Genomic DNA, 14,400 nt, shown 5'->3' on the forward strand with positions numbered 1-14,400 from the left:
TTACAGCTATGAAAGTGAGAGCAGAATTTGAGATTTCAGAGCAGATTTTAATAGCTATTCAGTGACAGGTTTTTTTTTTTTTTCCTCCCTCTCAGGACAGTGGTTGTCTTCTTTCTTTTTGGGAACAATTGAGTCCCACAGCCTGGGAAGACACTAAAAATCAACATATGAACTCTCTTGACTCATCCAAGGTTATATTTCCATTAGCAAATAAGAAAAGGAGAAAGATGAGTTTGGGTAGTTGGGGCATTGAGCAGAGACTGATGGACTTATTGCTTTCAGAGTTTGCTTCTGGGTATTCCAATGTACGTTTTGCTTTTAAGAAAAGAGGAGTATTTAGGAGAGCTCAATATTGCTTTTGATTTCTTAGTGGGCTTAAATATTTTGTAACTATTTGTCTTTTGACAAGGCTTTTTATACTTGCATATTTAAACACTACTGCTCTGCAACCGTAGCGTCAAACATGACACACAAGTTTTAATAGTTTGTGCTTAGTTTTCACAAATGGTGCCTCCAGGAAACACAAAGGGCTTCAAATACTGGTTCAGATTAGTTGAGATAAATAACAAACCAATTTGACATGTTACTTCAAAACTAGAGCCTTTTAAAACATATTCTTACAACTCTTTTGGGCAATCTCATGGCAAGGATGGTATCTGCAATTATGACTCTGGTAAGTTAAGATAAGACAGATCTTACTTTTGTCCTAGTATAAAACTTGATTTCAGCAAGAATGCATTACCTCAAAGAAGGAGGTTTGAACTTTAATCAGAGCTACTGATAAATGACAATGACTCATTTGCTTTTCTTTCCTTTGAAAGGCGTTCACATTTTAGCATGTACTTGAATATGAAACCACCCAGAACCCTATATAAAGGACTTTCAAAGACTCCTCCTGTTAGTACACCCTACTGGGACGATATAAGGTAAGAGTTATGTATCTCCCTGGATAATTCTATAGATGCCAAAGACATATTTTATGTTACAATCAGAATGCCCTTATTTTTCCATTATATGCTATTTAGATGCTAACTTAAAAAAATGCTTCAAAGTACTTTTGTGGTAAGAGTATCTATTTTTTTTTTGTTTTGTTTTGCAGTTTTGCAAGTTTTGCAGCTTTAGGTTGGCAGTGGAATTAAAATATGAAATAGAAATAACATAGAAATCAATAGAACACAAGTAGAAATTAAATGGATTTTAATTGCAAATTAAATAAACATTAAAGTATGAAATAGAAATAGAATGGAAACTGAAATTCAAAATAGAAATTAAAGAATAAATCAATAGAAATAGAAAATAAAAGCAGTGGCTAGCGTGGAAAAAAAGATCCCAAGTCACGAATATGTTTACATGTTTTTATGATCATATTTCTTTCTGACTTCTTGGAAGGGATCTCCATTCTTCAAGATGGAGATGATTTTGAAAGAGCCAGAATAAAAAAAAATTCATGGCATTTTAGAATTATTTTTGTTAAAATAGAATTTGCACCTCGAAAGTCGTATCCTGGTCTCTTTATTTTTACTAGGTGACCCTCTAACTTTGTCTTGGCACTGTGAAGTAACTTTTTCAAAGGATGATTCTGAACAGTGGTTTTTAATTTCACATTTCAAAACTAACCCCCTAGAAATCATAGCTATGAATGATCTCTGGGGCTGTAAATCAGCCTCATCTCTGCTTCACTGCAGTCAGTAATGTTGAAGGGCCCTTTGGGACCTACGGTGGTATCACTGAGACGAGAATCTTATCATTGCCAAACATTGCTAAAAATCCCTTTCAGCATTTCCCTTCTCCCTTTTGTAGGATGAATTAAGTCCAGCAGGGGCTCTGATGCAGGCATCTTAGTGAATTCTAATTAATTGTATTACTCCCAGCTTCAATTCCCAGAGTTAAACAAATCAGCTTTAAAGTCTATGCTGAGATATTTCTTTTGATGTGCAATGTCTTTTTTTTTTTTGCCATTGTATTTGTTGAAAAATATCATGTTTTCACTTTGAATTTCTTCCCAACAAAAAGCTTTCTCTTTGAAGCCAGAAATGAGATGAAAGGGAAGTTATTGTGTGGCTGTAGTGGTGCTATTTGGAGACTGCTCATTATTGGCAAAACAGAGATCTCATAGCTGTTGGTGGCTTTGAGCATGGCCTGTGGGGGTTAACCTCTGAACACAGAGGATGGTGATTTAGACACCTGTTGCCTGTTTAGATAGTCTGATTTTAACCAATAAATTGCAGAGTCTGCTTGGGGACTCTGTTTTCTGAATTGGATGGAGATGATAGAGCTGAAAGTGCACCTTGGTCAATGCATATTTCCCTACTGTTCCCAAAGTATGAAGCAGGGCTGATCAAAGAAAAGGCTCAAGAGCAGATTGTCTGGTGATGGGAGTAGCAGAGGTTAAACAGTAAAAAGGGAGTGCCTGTGAGTAAGGGAATCTGGGGAATTAGTTGGGGATTTTCCTCTAAATGTGAAAGAAACATACTCTGCAGGTCTGGTCACCTTTGTAGTGTGTCCTTTCTCATCACAGCCAAAGGTAGATCACTCAAGATTAATCTACCTTTGAACAAGTGTATGTGCCTGTGGGAAATTCACCCTTTAAACTTATTGTGGTTTAACCCAGCCGGCAGCTAAACACCACACAGCCGTTCGCTCACCCTCCCCCCTCCCTCTCAGGGATGGGGGAGAGAAACAGGAAAGTGAAGCCTGTGAGTTGAGATAAAGACAGTTTATTAAGACAGGAAAATAATAATAACAATAATAATAATAGTGATAATGATAACAGTATTAATAATAATAATGTATAAGAAACAAGTGATGCACAATGCAATTGCTCACCACCCGCTGACCGATGCCCAGCCTATCCCCGAGCAGCCGGCCCCCCCACCCCGGCCAGCCACCCCTATATATTGTTTAGCATGACGCCAGATGGTATGGAATACCCCTTTGGCCAGTTTGGGTCAGCTGTCCTGGGTCTGTCCCCTCCCAGCTCCTGCTGCACCCCCAGCCTGCTCGCTGGCAGGACAGAGCGAGAAGCCGAAAAGTCCTTGGCCTGGTGTAAACACTGCTCTGCAACAATTAAAACATCAGCATGTTACCAGTGCTCTTCTCATCCTAATCCAAAACATAGCACCCTACCAGCTACTAGCAGGAAAATTAACTCAGTCCTAACTGGATCCAGGACAAAACTAATATTTATCTAATGAGAAATGTATAATTGATTGATCTGATTGACATTTATACCTGTATTGTGCAGCCCAGAGAATGGAGACGGAGACTGGAGGTGAAATTGCTATTGTGGGAATAGCATGCAACTTTCCTGGAGGTAAGTTTTGGGTAAATACAAAACAGGATGCTGAATGAATATTGAAAAGCATATTCACTTATTAAAGTTGAGGTGCCATAAAAGAATATATTTCTCTCTTACTTTTCTGGAATTCATTGCTTTGCTACTTGTAGGATCTTTTTAAAAGGTCACACTGTGGTGAGAATCATTTGGTTCAAATTTGTCCACTGAGAGCGAGATGTGCAGTTCTGGCTGTGGGCAGGACATGGAGCTATATATGTGAAACTCATGCGGACAAACAATATGTCAGGGGTGATTTGAGGTTTCTGCATTCTGAGATTAGATGGTTGGAGATGTTTAGATAGCTGTGAGAGCTTTCTAGGTTCTTCTGCTGCTCTGAAGCTGTCAGTACTCCAGTAAAGCACTATAAAATGTGTAACAGCAGTCTCTTACTGCAGCATTAAACACTAATTTGATTCAAGCCATTTATTGGTCCAGACACCCCAGTAAAGAGCCTCTCTTCAGATACATTGTTCTTGGTTACATCTCCGTGCAATAAATGCAACTTGTGTCCTGATCCTGCACTGCGCATCTTCAGAGCTTTTTTAATGAACCTGCCTCAAAAGAAGTTGAGTGATGGGAACCCTTAAACTACTCCATGTGTAGCTAGTGTCCTTGGCTATGTCTATGATGATGGACTAACCAGGGATGGTTAACTTTAGGTGGGACTGCTGTCCTATAGTCATTGTTACTGTTATCACAGTCTCCATCCCAGTGTTGGCCCATGCCAGAGCTCCCCTGGTCAGTGCTTGGGCATGATACAAATTAGCACCAGCATGCCACAGGGAAGTGGAAGCTGGGAGGAGGATAAATGTGGGACACAGTGTGGATGCCATGTTAGCTGGTTTCAGGGCTAAGAGGATAGCATAGACATAGCCTCAGTGCCTGTAGTTGGAGTTCTGGATCTCAACCACAGAATCATAGAATCATTTAGGTTGGAAAAGACCTTCATGATCATCAAATCCAACTATCAACATGACCTACCAAGTCCCATCACTAAACAGTGTCTCTTAGTGGCATGTCTACATGTCTCTTAAATGCCTCCAGGGATGGGGACTCCACCACTTCTCTTGGCAGCCCATTCCAATGTTTGACCGCCCTCTCTTCGAAGAAAGTCTCCCAGTCTAAACTTCCCCTGGAACAACTTGAGAGTGTTTCTTTGTGTTCTATCACTTGTCACCTGAGGAAAGCGACCAACACCTTCCTCGATGAAACCTCCTTTCATGATGCCATTGGCCTTCTTGGCCACCTGTAGGCACTGCTGGCTTATGTTCAGACAGATATCGACCAGCATCCTCAGGTCCTTTTCTGCTGGGCAGCTTTCCAACCACTCTTTCCAAGCCTGTATCACTTTGAGGGTCTGTTATGACCCAAGAGCAGGATCTGGCACTTAGCCTTGTTGACTATCATGTGATTAGTTTATTGATCGATCTAGCCTATCCAAATCCCTCTGCAAAGCCTTCCTACCCTCAAGAAGATAATCAGGCCCACATAACTTACTATTGTCTACAAACTTACTGGGGGTGCACTTGATCCCCTCATCCAGATGACTGATAAAAATATTAATCAAAACCAGCCCCATTACTGAACCCGGACGAATACCAGATGGTGACCATCTACCAACTAGAATAAACTCCATTCACTTTGATTCTTTGATGGCCAACTTGCTAGAGATATTTTACTTGCTTGGAAAAACATCTTAAATCTTCTTGAGAGATTATTAAGAGTTTTGTGGGGTAACTTTACATTTAAGCATGCAGTGAAAGGATCAGTCATTCCTTTCCATCCTCCTGTCACCAAAGAATAATAATTTCTTTATCTGTGGTGATTCTACTTCAGCAAACTAGATATATACATGGGAGTTCCATGTAACAGAGTGTACATTTCTACATATACATGGTGAAGGGGAGAACATAACTTAATCTTCTTTGAAATATTTTTACAACAGGTGAAGGAATTGACAATTTTTGGAAAGTCTTGGAGGAAGGCATAAACTGCACAGTAGAAATACCCCCAGAGAGGTTTGACACCAAAGAGTGGTATGATCCAGACAGTAACAAGCCAGGAAAAGCATGTACAACACGTGCTGCTCTTCTCAATGAGTAAGTCTGTTACTGTGCTGTGGCACAGATTTTTTTTGTAATTAGACTAATGTGTCCAGCCTTTCAGAGAGTACAAGCCGCAGGGAGACATTACAAATTGGACCTAGGAACAGGTTTTCTTTTATGACTGGTTTCATCATACTGGTGGATTATGTATGTATAAATATCCTAGTGTACAGAGAAGACACAGAGAAGCAACCTGCGGTATGTATCCCTTTACATCCCTGATGTCTCATGAAGTTATATCAGAGATATGAGCACAGCTGTATGAGGGCTATTACTAGTGCTAAGAATAGCAAACTACAGTCAGATCAACATAAGTGTCTTTAGTTTTAAATCCACATTTCCCAAAAATCCTCATGCGTTTTTTTCCAATGAGAAGTTGACGTGCGGAAGTAATCTTATTGGCTCCTGGGATTAACACTTAACAGGTTTGGATTGTGAGACCCAGAATTACTTAAGTAATTAGTCTCCTATTAGATATTTAATTTTCCTCTGAAGTCAAGAAAAGACAGAAGGCCATACAAGTGTGATCTTGGGATACAAGATTAAGTCTGAGCTTGGTTGTTTGAAAGTGTGGGCTTATTTTTAAAGACTTCTTAAAGATAAACACACACATAAACACATAAAATATTTTACATTTATTATTAGAGGGGTACAGGCATCTCTTGGAAGCATCTGAGCTGGTCCTGTATCTATTAGTTTTAAACTGTAAAGCCATTGGTCCACATTGCCTTTAAATAACTTAGAAGACAATATCTATTTAAAACTTGTTGCCTGGGATGACATTGCAGCAGAGGGAGTCTCATTCTGCAAATTTTCTTAATGTAAGGAGTCCTATTGGTACCAGTGGGATAATTCAACAGTGTGAATAAAAATCTTGATGCATGGTCTTATAACTCTGAAATGTGGAATAGTTGATAAAAATACATATTTTGTGGCAGGAAATAAAATATCTTTGGCCTATAATATTTTCCTTCTGAATTTCACAAATAGGAACTGTGGTTTCAACATCACTTATGGCTTTGCTTTTCATGACATTGCAAAAAACGTATACTTTGGGTCTAGAAATAAATGCATATTGTATACATATTATACCATTTTCTGGTCTATGTATTTTTAACAGATTTAATGTATTTGACAACCACCTATTTGGAATTAATAATATGGAAGCTGAATCCATGGATCCACAACAGAAGTTACTGGTAGAATGCACATACAAAGCACTGGAGGATGCAGGAGTCCCCGTAGAAGCCATCAGTGGCACCAAAACAGGTGTTTTTGTTGGTAAGAAAGTTTCATGGTGAATAATGTCCATTTTAACCTCATAAAGAATAGAACACCCTTTTGTAAGCTTTATTTGTATTTCTGGCATTGGAGAACTTAAGGCTACAGTACTATGACACTACTGGTTATTTTTTGGTGGAGAAAGAGTATTAGGTTACTCTAGAAGTTCATCATATAATTAACGTATCTACTGTTAGGTGTCCATATTAGTGTCTTGAGGCGCTGAAGTGCCTATGGACTTGAGATCACCTGTATTCCATGTATGTCAAGTTCAGAGGTGTACATCCCTTCTGTTTTCTCAGGTTAATGTGACGTTTGATATTTTCATAGGTCTTATGAATCGAGACTATGAAATCATAAAACGAAAATCATCGAGTGAAATAAATCATTATGCTGGTACCGGAACAGCAATGAGCATAGCTGCTAACAGGGTGTCCTACACGTTTAATCTGACTGGACCATCGCTGACAATTGACACTGCTTGTTCGTCATTTCTTTTTGCTCTGCACTATGCCTTGCGAGCAATTAAATCAGGTAATGGACTGAAGAGATGGTAAGCAAAGAAGTTAGGATTGATACTTAATATTTTAGAATTGCTTCAGTGAATTAATAAAACTTTCTGTAGACTCATCTTCAGTGATAGAGTACTAAAAGATTCTAGGGCCTCAGAAATATTCACCATACGTGTAGAAGAAGGAAACCTTTTGCTGTAAGGAATTGTGTTACTTTCTTAACCATATCCTGATGTAGTTTTAGAGAACTGTATTGGTTACTCTTTCAATGATGTACCTCAGTGACAGATTCCAGTCCTGAAAATTAAAATATCTCAAATAATGAATAGTATTATTAATATAGCCTGTCTATAATAACTGCCTTTTCAATCCATTAAGTTAAAGACAATTATAATGTTTCTGTCTATCATCTTGGACCTCTCAACATGACTATGTTTCTGTTTTATTCCAGGGGATTGTGAAGCAGCTATTTGTGGTGGTGTAAACTGCATAATAGAACCCTGCACCTTTGTATCTCTCAGTAAAGCAAAAATGATCTCTCCAGAGGGAATAAGTAAACCCTTCTCTAAAAAGGCAGATGGCTATGGAAGGGGAGAAGGCTGTGGTGTTGTTTTCCTCAAACCACTGAAAAAGGTAAGATTGTTTGTGAAGTAGTCTAAAAGAAGACTGGTTGCTTGCTTGAATTTTGTATTTCCGATTCCAATAATTACTCTAGAAAAAAGGCTTTTCTAATTCAAGCTTAATATTAACAAACATTTATGCACTTCCCCTAGCATGGGAAAGACATCCCAAATTTAAAAGTTAGTATTACTGTCTGTCTGTTCTTGGTTCTTTTTCTCCTATATAGGGACAGCATGAGATTATTAAAGATAATTTTCTCTCCCTGTGAAACAGGCAATGGAAGACTTCAGCAAAATCTGGGGTGTTATAAACATCAGTGCAGTAAATCAGAATGGTAGGTCTATAACTCCAATCACAAGACCATCTCAAATAGAGCAAGAGAACTTACTGCGCAGCATTTATGAAACTCATGTCAATCCCTCCATTGTGCAGTATATTGAAGCACACGGTACGGGAACTGCTGCTGGAGACCCTACTGAAGCTGCAAGCCTGGGTAGTATCATTTGTAAAAACAGATCTTCGCAAGTTCCCATTCTGAAAATCGGTTCAGTGAAAGGAAATATTGGCCACACTGAATCAGCTGCTGGAGCAGCAGGGTTAATCAAAGTGCTTCTGATGATGCATCATGGAAAGATTGTTCCATCTTTGCATTACTCAAAGGAGATGAGCAGCATTGATACAGAGAAGTTAAACCTTGCAATTCCCACAACTGTTGAGCCCTGGGAAGACTCCGGTGAGTATGGAAGGGTAGCTGGCATCAACTGCTTCGGATTTGGAGGAACCAATGCCCATGTTGTAGTCAGGCAGGTTAAGCAGCCAGAGCCTCTTCCTGCCTTTAAGAGGCCACTGGAATTAGTTCTGCTGTCTGCAGCATCTAGCAAGTCCCTTCAGATGACAATTGCAGATACAGCTGACCAGCTGAGCACAAGAAACTCCATAACTCTCCCAAGCCTGGCCTATACCTCTGCCTGCAGAAGAAGCCATGCCAGCTACAGGTACCGAAAAGCATTTGTCACAAACTCTCTCCAACACTTGCAGCAAGAGGTTATGTCAGCAAGAAGCACTGAATTTGCCATGTCAAAGGTGGAGCCACAGCTGGTGTTCGTGTTCTGTGGCAATGGTGTAACGCTGAAGGAGTTCAGTGAGGCAATGCTGAACTCAGAGCCCCTGTTCAGAGACAAGTGTAAGGAAATAGAAGCGCTCTTTCAGAAACACACTCCTATCAGCCTCCTGCCAGCAAAAGGTCGCAGCTCAAAGGAGTTGCTGAATCCAGAACTCTCCCAGCCCATGCTTTTCACCCTGCAGGTTGCCTTAGCTTCCCTTCTGAAGTACTGGGGCATTAAGCCAGTCGCTGCTGTTGGCCACTCAGTGGGGGAAATTGCAGCAGCACATTTTGCTGGGTACCTTTCCCTGGCAGATGCTGTCAAAGTGATTTATCACCGGAGCAGGCTGCAGGCAAAGACTCCCAGTGGCAGGATGTTGGTGGTTGGAAATATCCCTGTTCAAGAGATAGCTGAATGTCTGCATCCCTATTCAGGAAAGGTGTGCATTGCAGCTTTCAACAGCCCAGTTTCATGCACCTTGTCTGGAAATCCGGATACTGTGGACGCGGTCCAGAAAGATTTAGCTCAAGCTTTCAGCCAAAGAAACATCTTTCTTCATGTTTTAAATGTCTCAGCTGCCTACCACAGCCCCAGCATGGATATGATACTTGGGGAGCTGGAAGAGACCATACAGCCTTTAGAAAAACAGAAGGGGGAAATTGAAGTAATTTCAACGCTGACTGGGATGGCTGCTTCTGCAAATGACTTCATTCAGGGCAAATTCTGGGCCCGGCATACTCGTGAGCCTGTTGCTTTCACTCAAGCCATAGAAACTGCAGCTAAAGACAGGGAAAATGTGGTGTTTGTGGAAATAAGTCCTCACCGAGCATTGCAGCGAAGCATAAAAGAAACTCTAGGGAGAGTCACTCATGTGTTCTCTTCTTTGCAGTCTGATGTGGAGTATCAGACACTCTTTAGCCTGGTAGGAAATCTGTTTGAACTGGGGTATAATCCCAACTGGCAGCACTTTTATAATGGATATCAAAGTGTTCCAGTGGCCATTCCACGGTACCAATTTGATCGTAAAAAAGTCACCACCTCTCCAGCTATCCATCAACAAGCAAACCAAAGAGGTGTCAGCTCCAGTCATCCTTTGATTTATGACATGAACAGTGACAGCACAGAATTTGGCTGCCTGCTCTCTCAGGACACGACATCCTACTTATATGAGCATAAGAACAACGGTGTGCCTTTAGTCCCTGGTGCTTTTTATGTAGAGCTTGGTCTGGCCTGTGTGATGAGCAGCTCAACACCTAAAGTGCCTTTGAGTACTTGCCAGTTGAGTATCAGCTTTTCAGCACCGTGTGTTCTCACACAGAATTCCCAAGTCTTGAATATCAAGCTGAGACCACAAAAAGTAGTGACAGCCTTTGAGATACTCTCTTCCTCCAATGCAGTTTATGCTTCAGGCCAAGTTACAAAAATGTCTGATGCTGTTGTGGAAGAAAGCAGCATCTCCTTCCAAGACGTCTATCACAGATGCAGGTCAGTGATTAGCACAGAGGATGTTTATGAAGCACTGTCTCAGGTTGGCTTTCAGTATGGCTCCATATTCAGGCAGCTCAGTGATGTGCATTATTGCCAAGAACTAAAGGAAGCTATAACAAGCATAAAGGTGAACAAGGAGACTGTCAGAGAGATGTACAGCTACTGTATTCATCCAGTGCTGCTAGACTGTTTTCTGCAGATGACTGCGGTCATGACCTCAAAGACATTGCAGTCCAGAGCAGGCTTTCCCTCAGGGATAGGCAGCCTGGTGGTACTCCGACCACTGGAGGAAGAAATGATGATATATATGAGAACAAGTAAATCCATTGGGAACTGCTTAGAGGTCTGTGGATGCTTCATGGACAAACATGGCTCTGTTTTGGCTGAACTCAAGCGTGTTGCCATCACTTTCATGAAGCAAGCGTCTTCCAGAGACAACGAGTTCATGTTTGAAAACAAGTGGGCAGAAGTCTTTCCTTCACAGATGATTGGACATCTGGGTGCAATGCCCAGAGTCCTAGTGTTTGCTGACAAATTTGGGATAGCTGAACAGCTCAAAAAATATTTGCATCCTGATTCCGGATATGTTATGTATGAAGACTGGGAAGCCCTCTTGGAAGTCCACAGAGAGAACAAAATGAAAGCAGAGGTTAAGGATTATGATGAAATTCTGTTCTTGTGGGGAATTCAAAAGTTAAACGAAGAGTCCCCAGTCAAAGTGGTAGACCAACTGGCAAAGTGTTGTGAAGCCTATCGCCAAGTTATTGTGGCATTAAGAGAGAAAAAGTCCCACTGTTCAATCAGAGTTATCAGCTACAGAACAACAGAAAGAAATGTAGACCACATTAACTGTGCGTTTGCACTTTATGGCATGACCAGAACTTGTGTTGTTGAAGTTCCAGAAATTACATTTCAGATAATTGACCTCAGCTCTTCCAGCTCCCTGGACATCTCAGCATTATCAGACGTTCTTAGCAAATACAGAGGTGAGGAATACCCAGAAGTTTACATCAGCCAAGGAAGAATTTATGTGGCTGAAATCAGGCGCACACCTTTTGTAGATGCAGATTACAGCCAACCCATAAGACCTCTCCATAATTCAGAAACATTCACTTTGTACACTGCTGATCCATACACAGCAAAAGACTTGTCTGCAGAGTTATACACCAGCACTACTACTCGGCTTGAAAAACAGAGCATTGAAATTCAAGTGGATAAAATATGTCTCCACTCAGAAGATTATTTTCCTATTAGTGTTTCTAGTCGGAACTTTGGTAATACACTGTACTGGAATTCCCAAGCAATAGACAAACACAGACTTTTAGCTCTTGATTTCAGTGGCACTGTAACGGCAATAGGTGTTGATGTGAAGAAAGTTAAAGTGGGAGATCACGTGGTTTCATGTTATCCAGCTGCTGCATCATCCAGAATTCAGATTCCAGGAACAGTTTGCTTCAATGTAAAGAAATTTCCTTGCTTTCAGAATGTCCCTTGTGTGTCATACTTTATAATTGCATGGGAAATCTTAAGTCAGAGGTTACCCAAGGGGAAACATGGCAGAATTTTGGGTATTATTTCTAAGGAGCCATCATCAGTTTTGTGCCAAGTTCTTGCTGCAGCAGCAGAAGAGATGGGCTGGAAAGTTGTACTTGCAAGTCCATCTCCCCATGAGTTCCAGTGTATAAATGTATGTAATGCCCTTGTTGTTCTTCCTCCAGTACACAGACTGTCTCAGCAGGATTTGGCCCACATGAACTTTCTTAAAGATGTGGTGATAATATGTGGCAATCAACAGTCTGAATGTATTCATAATGTCAGTGGATTTGATCATGAAAATATCAGCTTTCATGTCCTCACACTTAGTAGCATTTTACAGAAAGCATCTCTAAAGGAATTGCAAAAGACTATGCATGTGTGGCTCAGTTCAATAGACATGAAACGGTTTAAATCTCTGCCAGCTTCTGTTTTTCAGCAAAATGAGAGCTTTGAAAGTAAGCACTCTGTGATGTCATATTTTACTTGCAAATCTGTCCCACTTGCTGTACTGAGAAGGCAGAGGAACATCACCATGGTTTCAGATGTACCGGTGTATGAACCCCAGAAGAAGATATTTAAGCAGAATGCTGTTTACGTAGTAGCAGGGGGTCTCACTGGACTTGGCTTTGAAACTGTGAAATTTATTGCCAAGAATGGAGGAGGGTGTATTGCAATACTTTCCAGGAAAACTCCAAGTAATGAGAAGCAAGAAGAGATAAAGGCTTTGCAGCAGCAGTATGAAGGGAGCAAGATAGTGTTTGTGCAGTGTGATGTTACTTCAACCAACGATGTTGAGAAAGCTTTCCAGTCCATTGCAAAAATATTTGTAGGCAGTCCAATCAAAGGTGTCTTTCAAAGTGCTGTGGTTTTACATGATGGCCGTCTTGAAGTTCTGAAATTGGCTGACTTTCAGAAAGTTCTGAGCCCAAAAGTGGCAGGGACCATAAATCTTCACTGGGCTACCAAAGGCCATGAGCTTGACTACTTTGTGTGCTACTCCTCTGTTACTTCTTTTCTGGGAAATTCCACACAGGCAAACTATGCAGCTGCAAACTCTTTCCTGGATGTCTTCTGCCTCTACAGGAGGAACTGTGGGCTTTCAGGCCAATCCATTAACTGGGGTGCTTTGAACCTTGGCATATTGTTCAATCAAGACCAGATTCAGAGCATTCTGGCATCCAAGGGCATCGATGTCCTTCAAGTGCATGAAATTCATGAGTATCTCAGGAAGAGCTTACTTACAAATAACCCACAGCAAGCTGTTGTCAAACTCAATTTTCAGACTTTGTTTAATCATGTTTTTACTCGGATTTTATCACTCAAAAATCGCTTCAGGTCACTTATGTCAGAAGAATTCAGGAGCAAGCTTGAAATCTCTGAGAAAACTCAAGACCAAGGTACTGCTTTAGTCAAGTCTGAAGACTATATTACCTCACTGGTGAGTGAGCTCACTGGATTGACCCCAGATGAACTAACCATGAACACACTTCTTTCATCATTAGGCATAGACTCTATGTTAGCTTTGACAATTCAGAACCGCGTCTTTCAAGAAAGAAAGGTGGACATACCTCTCCTGAAACTGCTTGATCCTCACACCACTCTATCAAGTTTAGTAGTAGTTTTAGGAGATGCAACCAATGGAAATGAAGATGTTGAGAAAAAAAACTCTGCAGATGATAGAGCAGAACAGGGGAGCTGGCTATAGGAATCTTCTCATCCAGGAAAGCTCTTTCAAGAATTGTGTAGTTTTCAACATAACTGGACCCTTTGTAGTATCACAGAATATGTTATTGCAAAGACAAGGTAGAACATCTGGTTATGCTGAATGTATTCTTCTGTGTTGACCCAGAAAACCCCACACCAGTTTCTTCTGCTGTTGCACTATAGCTTTGTTACTTTCAGTCAACAGTCTGACTTGATCCTTTCAATATCTTTTACCTTTGTTTTCAGTATTTTTAACTGGAAGTAGGTAAACTAATACATACACAGTTATTTGGTAAATTTGTGTATTAAAGCACATTGCGTATTTTTAACCATATTAAAGTCCTGATGAAAATGATGAATTCACCATTCTAAATGATGAATGTCTATGTATAGTAACATTGTATTATCACAATTCATTGCCATTATTATATTCTTAATATATGATACTTTTTTTGATTATTATTGAATGTGTATAAGCTGGACATCTTTTGAAACACTCTTCTAGATGTGAATTTAAAAGGCTTCTTTCAAAAAAAAAAACAAACCTTTATATTATTTTCCTTATATCGTGTCTGCAAAAATGCTAACAAAAATGTCAGTAAAATAACCATTTTTGTTAGTCTTCTTTCATGAAAGACCAAAAAATAAACAAGTATAGTCCAAAAGTTTAGAAAGCAAAAGCTAAAGTGTACCTCTGTCCTATTTTAATTTTT

The 14,400-nt window shown here is 40.2% G+C and overlaps 1 protein-coding gene across 1 annotated transcript; it reads left to right on the plus strand.

Moving 5' to 3' along the window:
- Positions 1-340: 340 nt before the first annotated feature.
- Positions 341-14,164, plus strand: LOC310894836 (uncharacterized protein). Its single transcript, XM_083825425.1, has 7 exons — positions 341-926; positions 3,245-3,313; positions 5,283-5,436; positions 6,563-6,723; positions 7,054-7,257; positions 7,687-7,868; positions 8,130-14,164. The coding sequence occupies exons 2-7, from the start codon at positions 3,253-3,255 to the stop codon at positions 13,686-13,688; spliced, it is 6,321 nt and encodes a 2,106-aa protein (XP_083681551.1). The 5' UTR covers positions 341-926; positions 3,245-3,252; the 3' UTR covers positions 13,689-14,164.
- The last annotated feature ends 236 nt before the right edge of the window (positions 14,165-14,400 follow it).

This window comes from Anser anser, assembly GCF_964211835.1.
Source record: "Anser anser genome assembly, chromosome: 2".
Classification (NCBI taxonomy): domain Eukaryota; kingdom Metazoa; phylum Chordata; class Aves; order Anseriformes; family Anatidae; genus Anser; species Anser anser.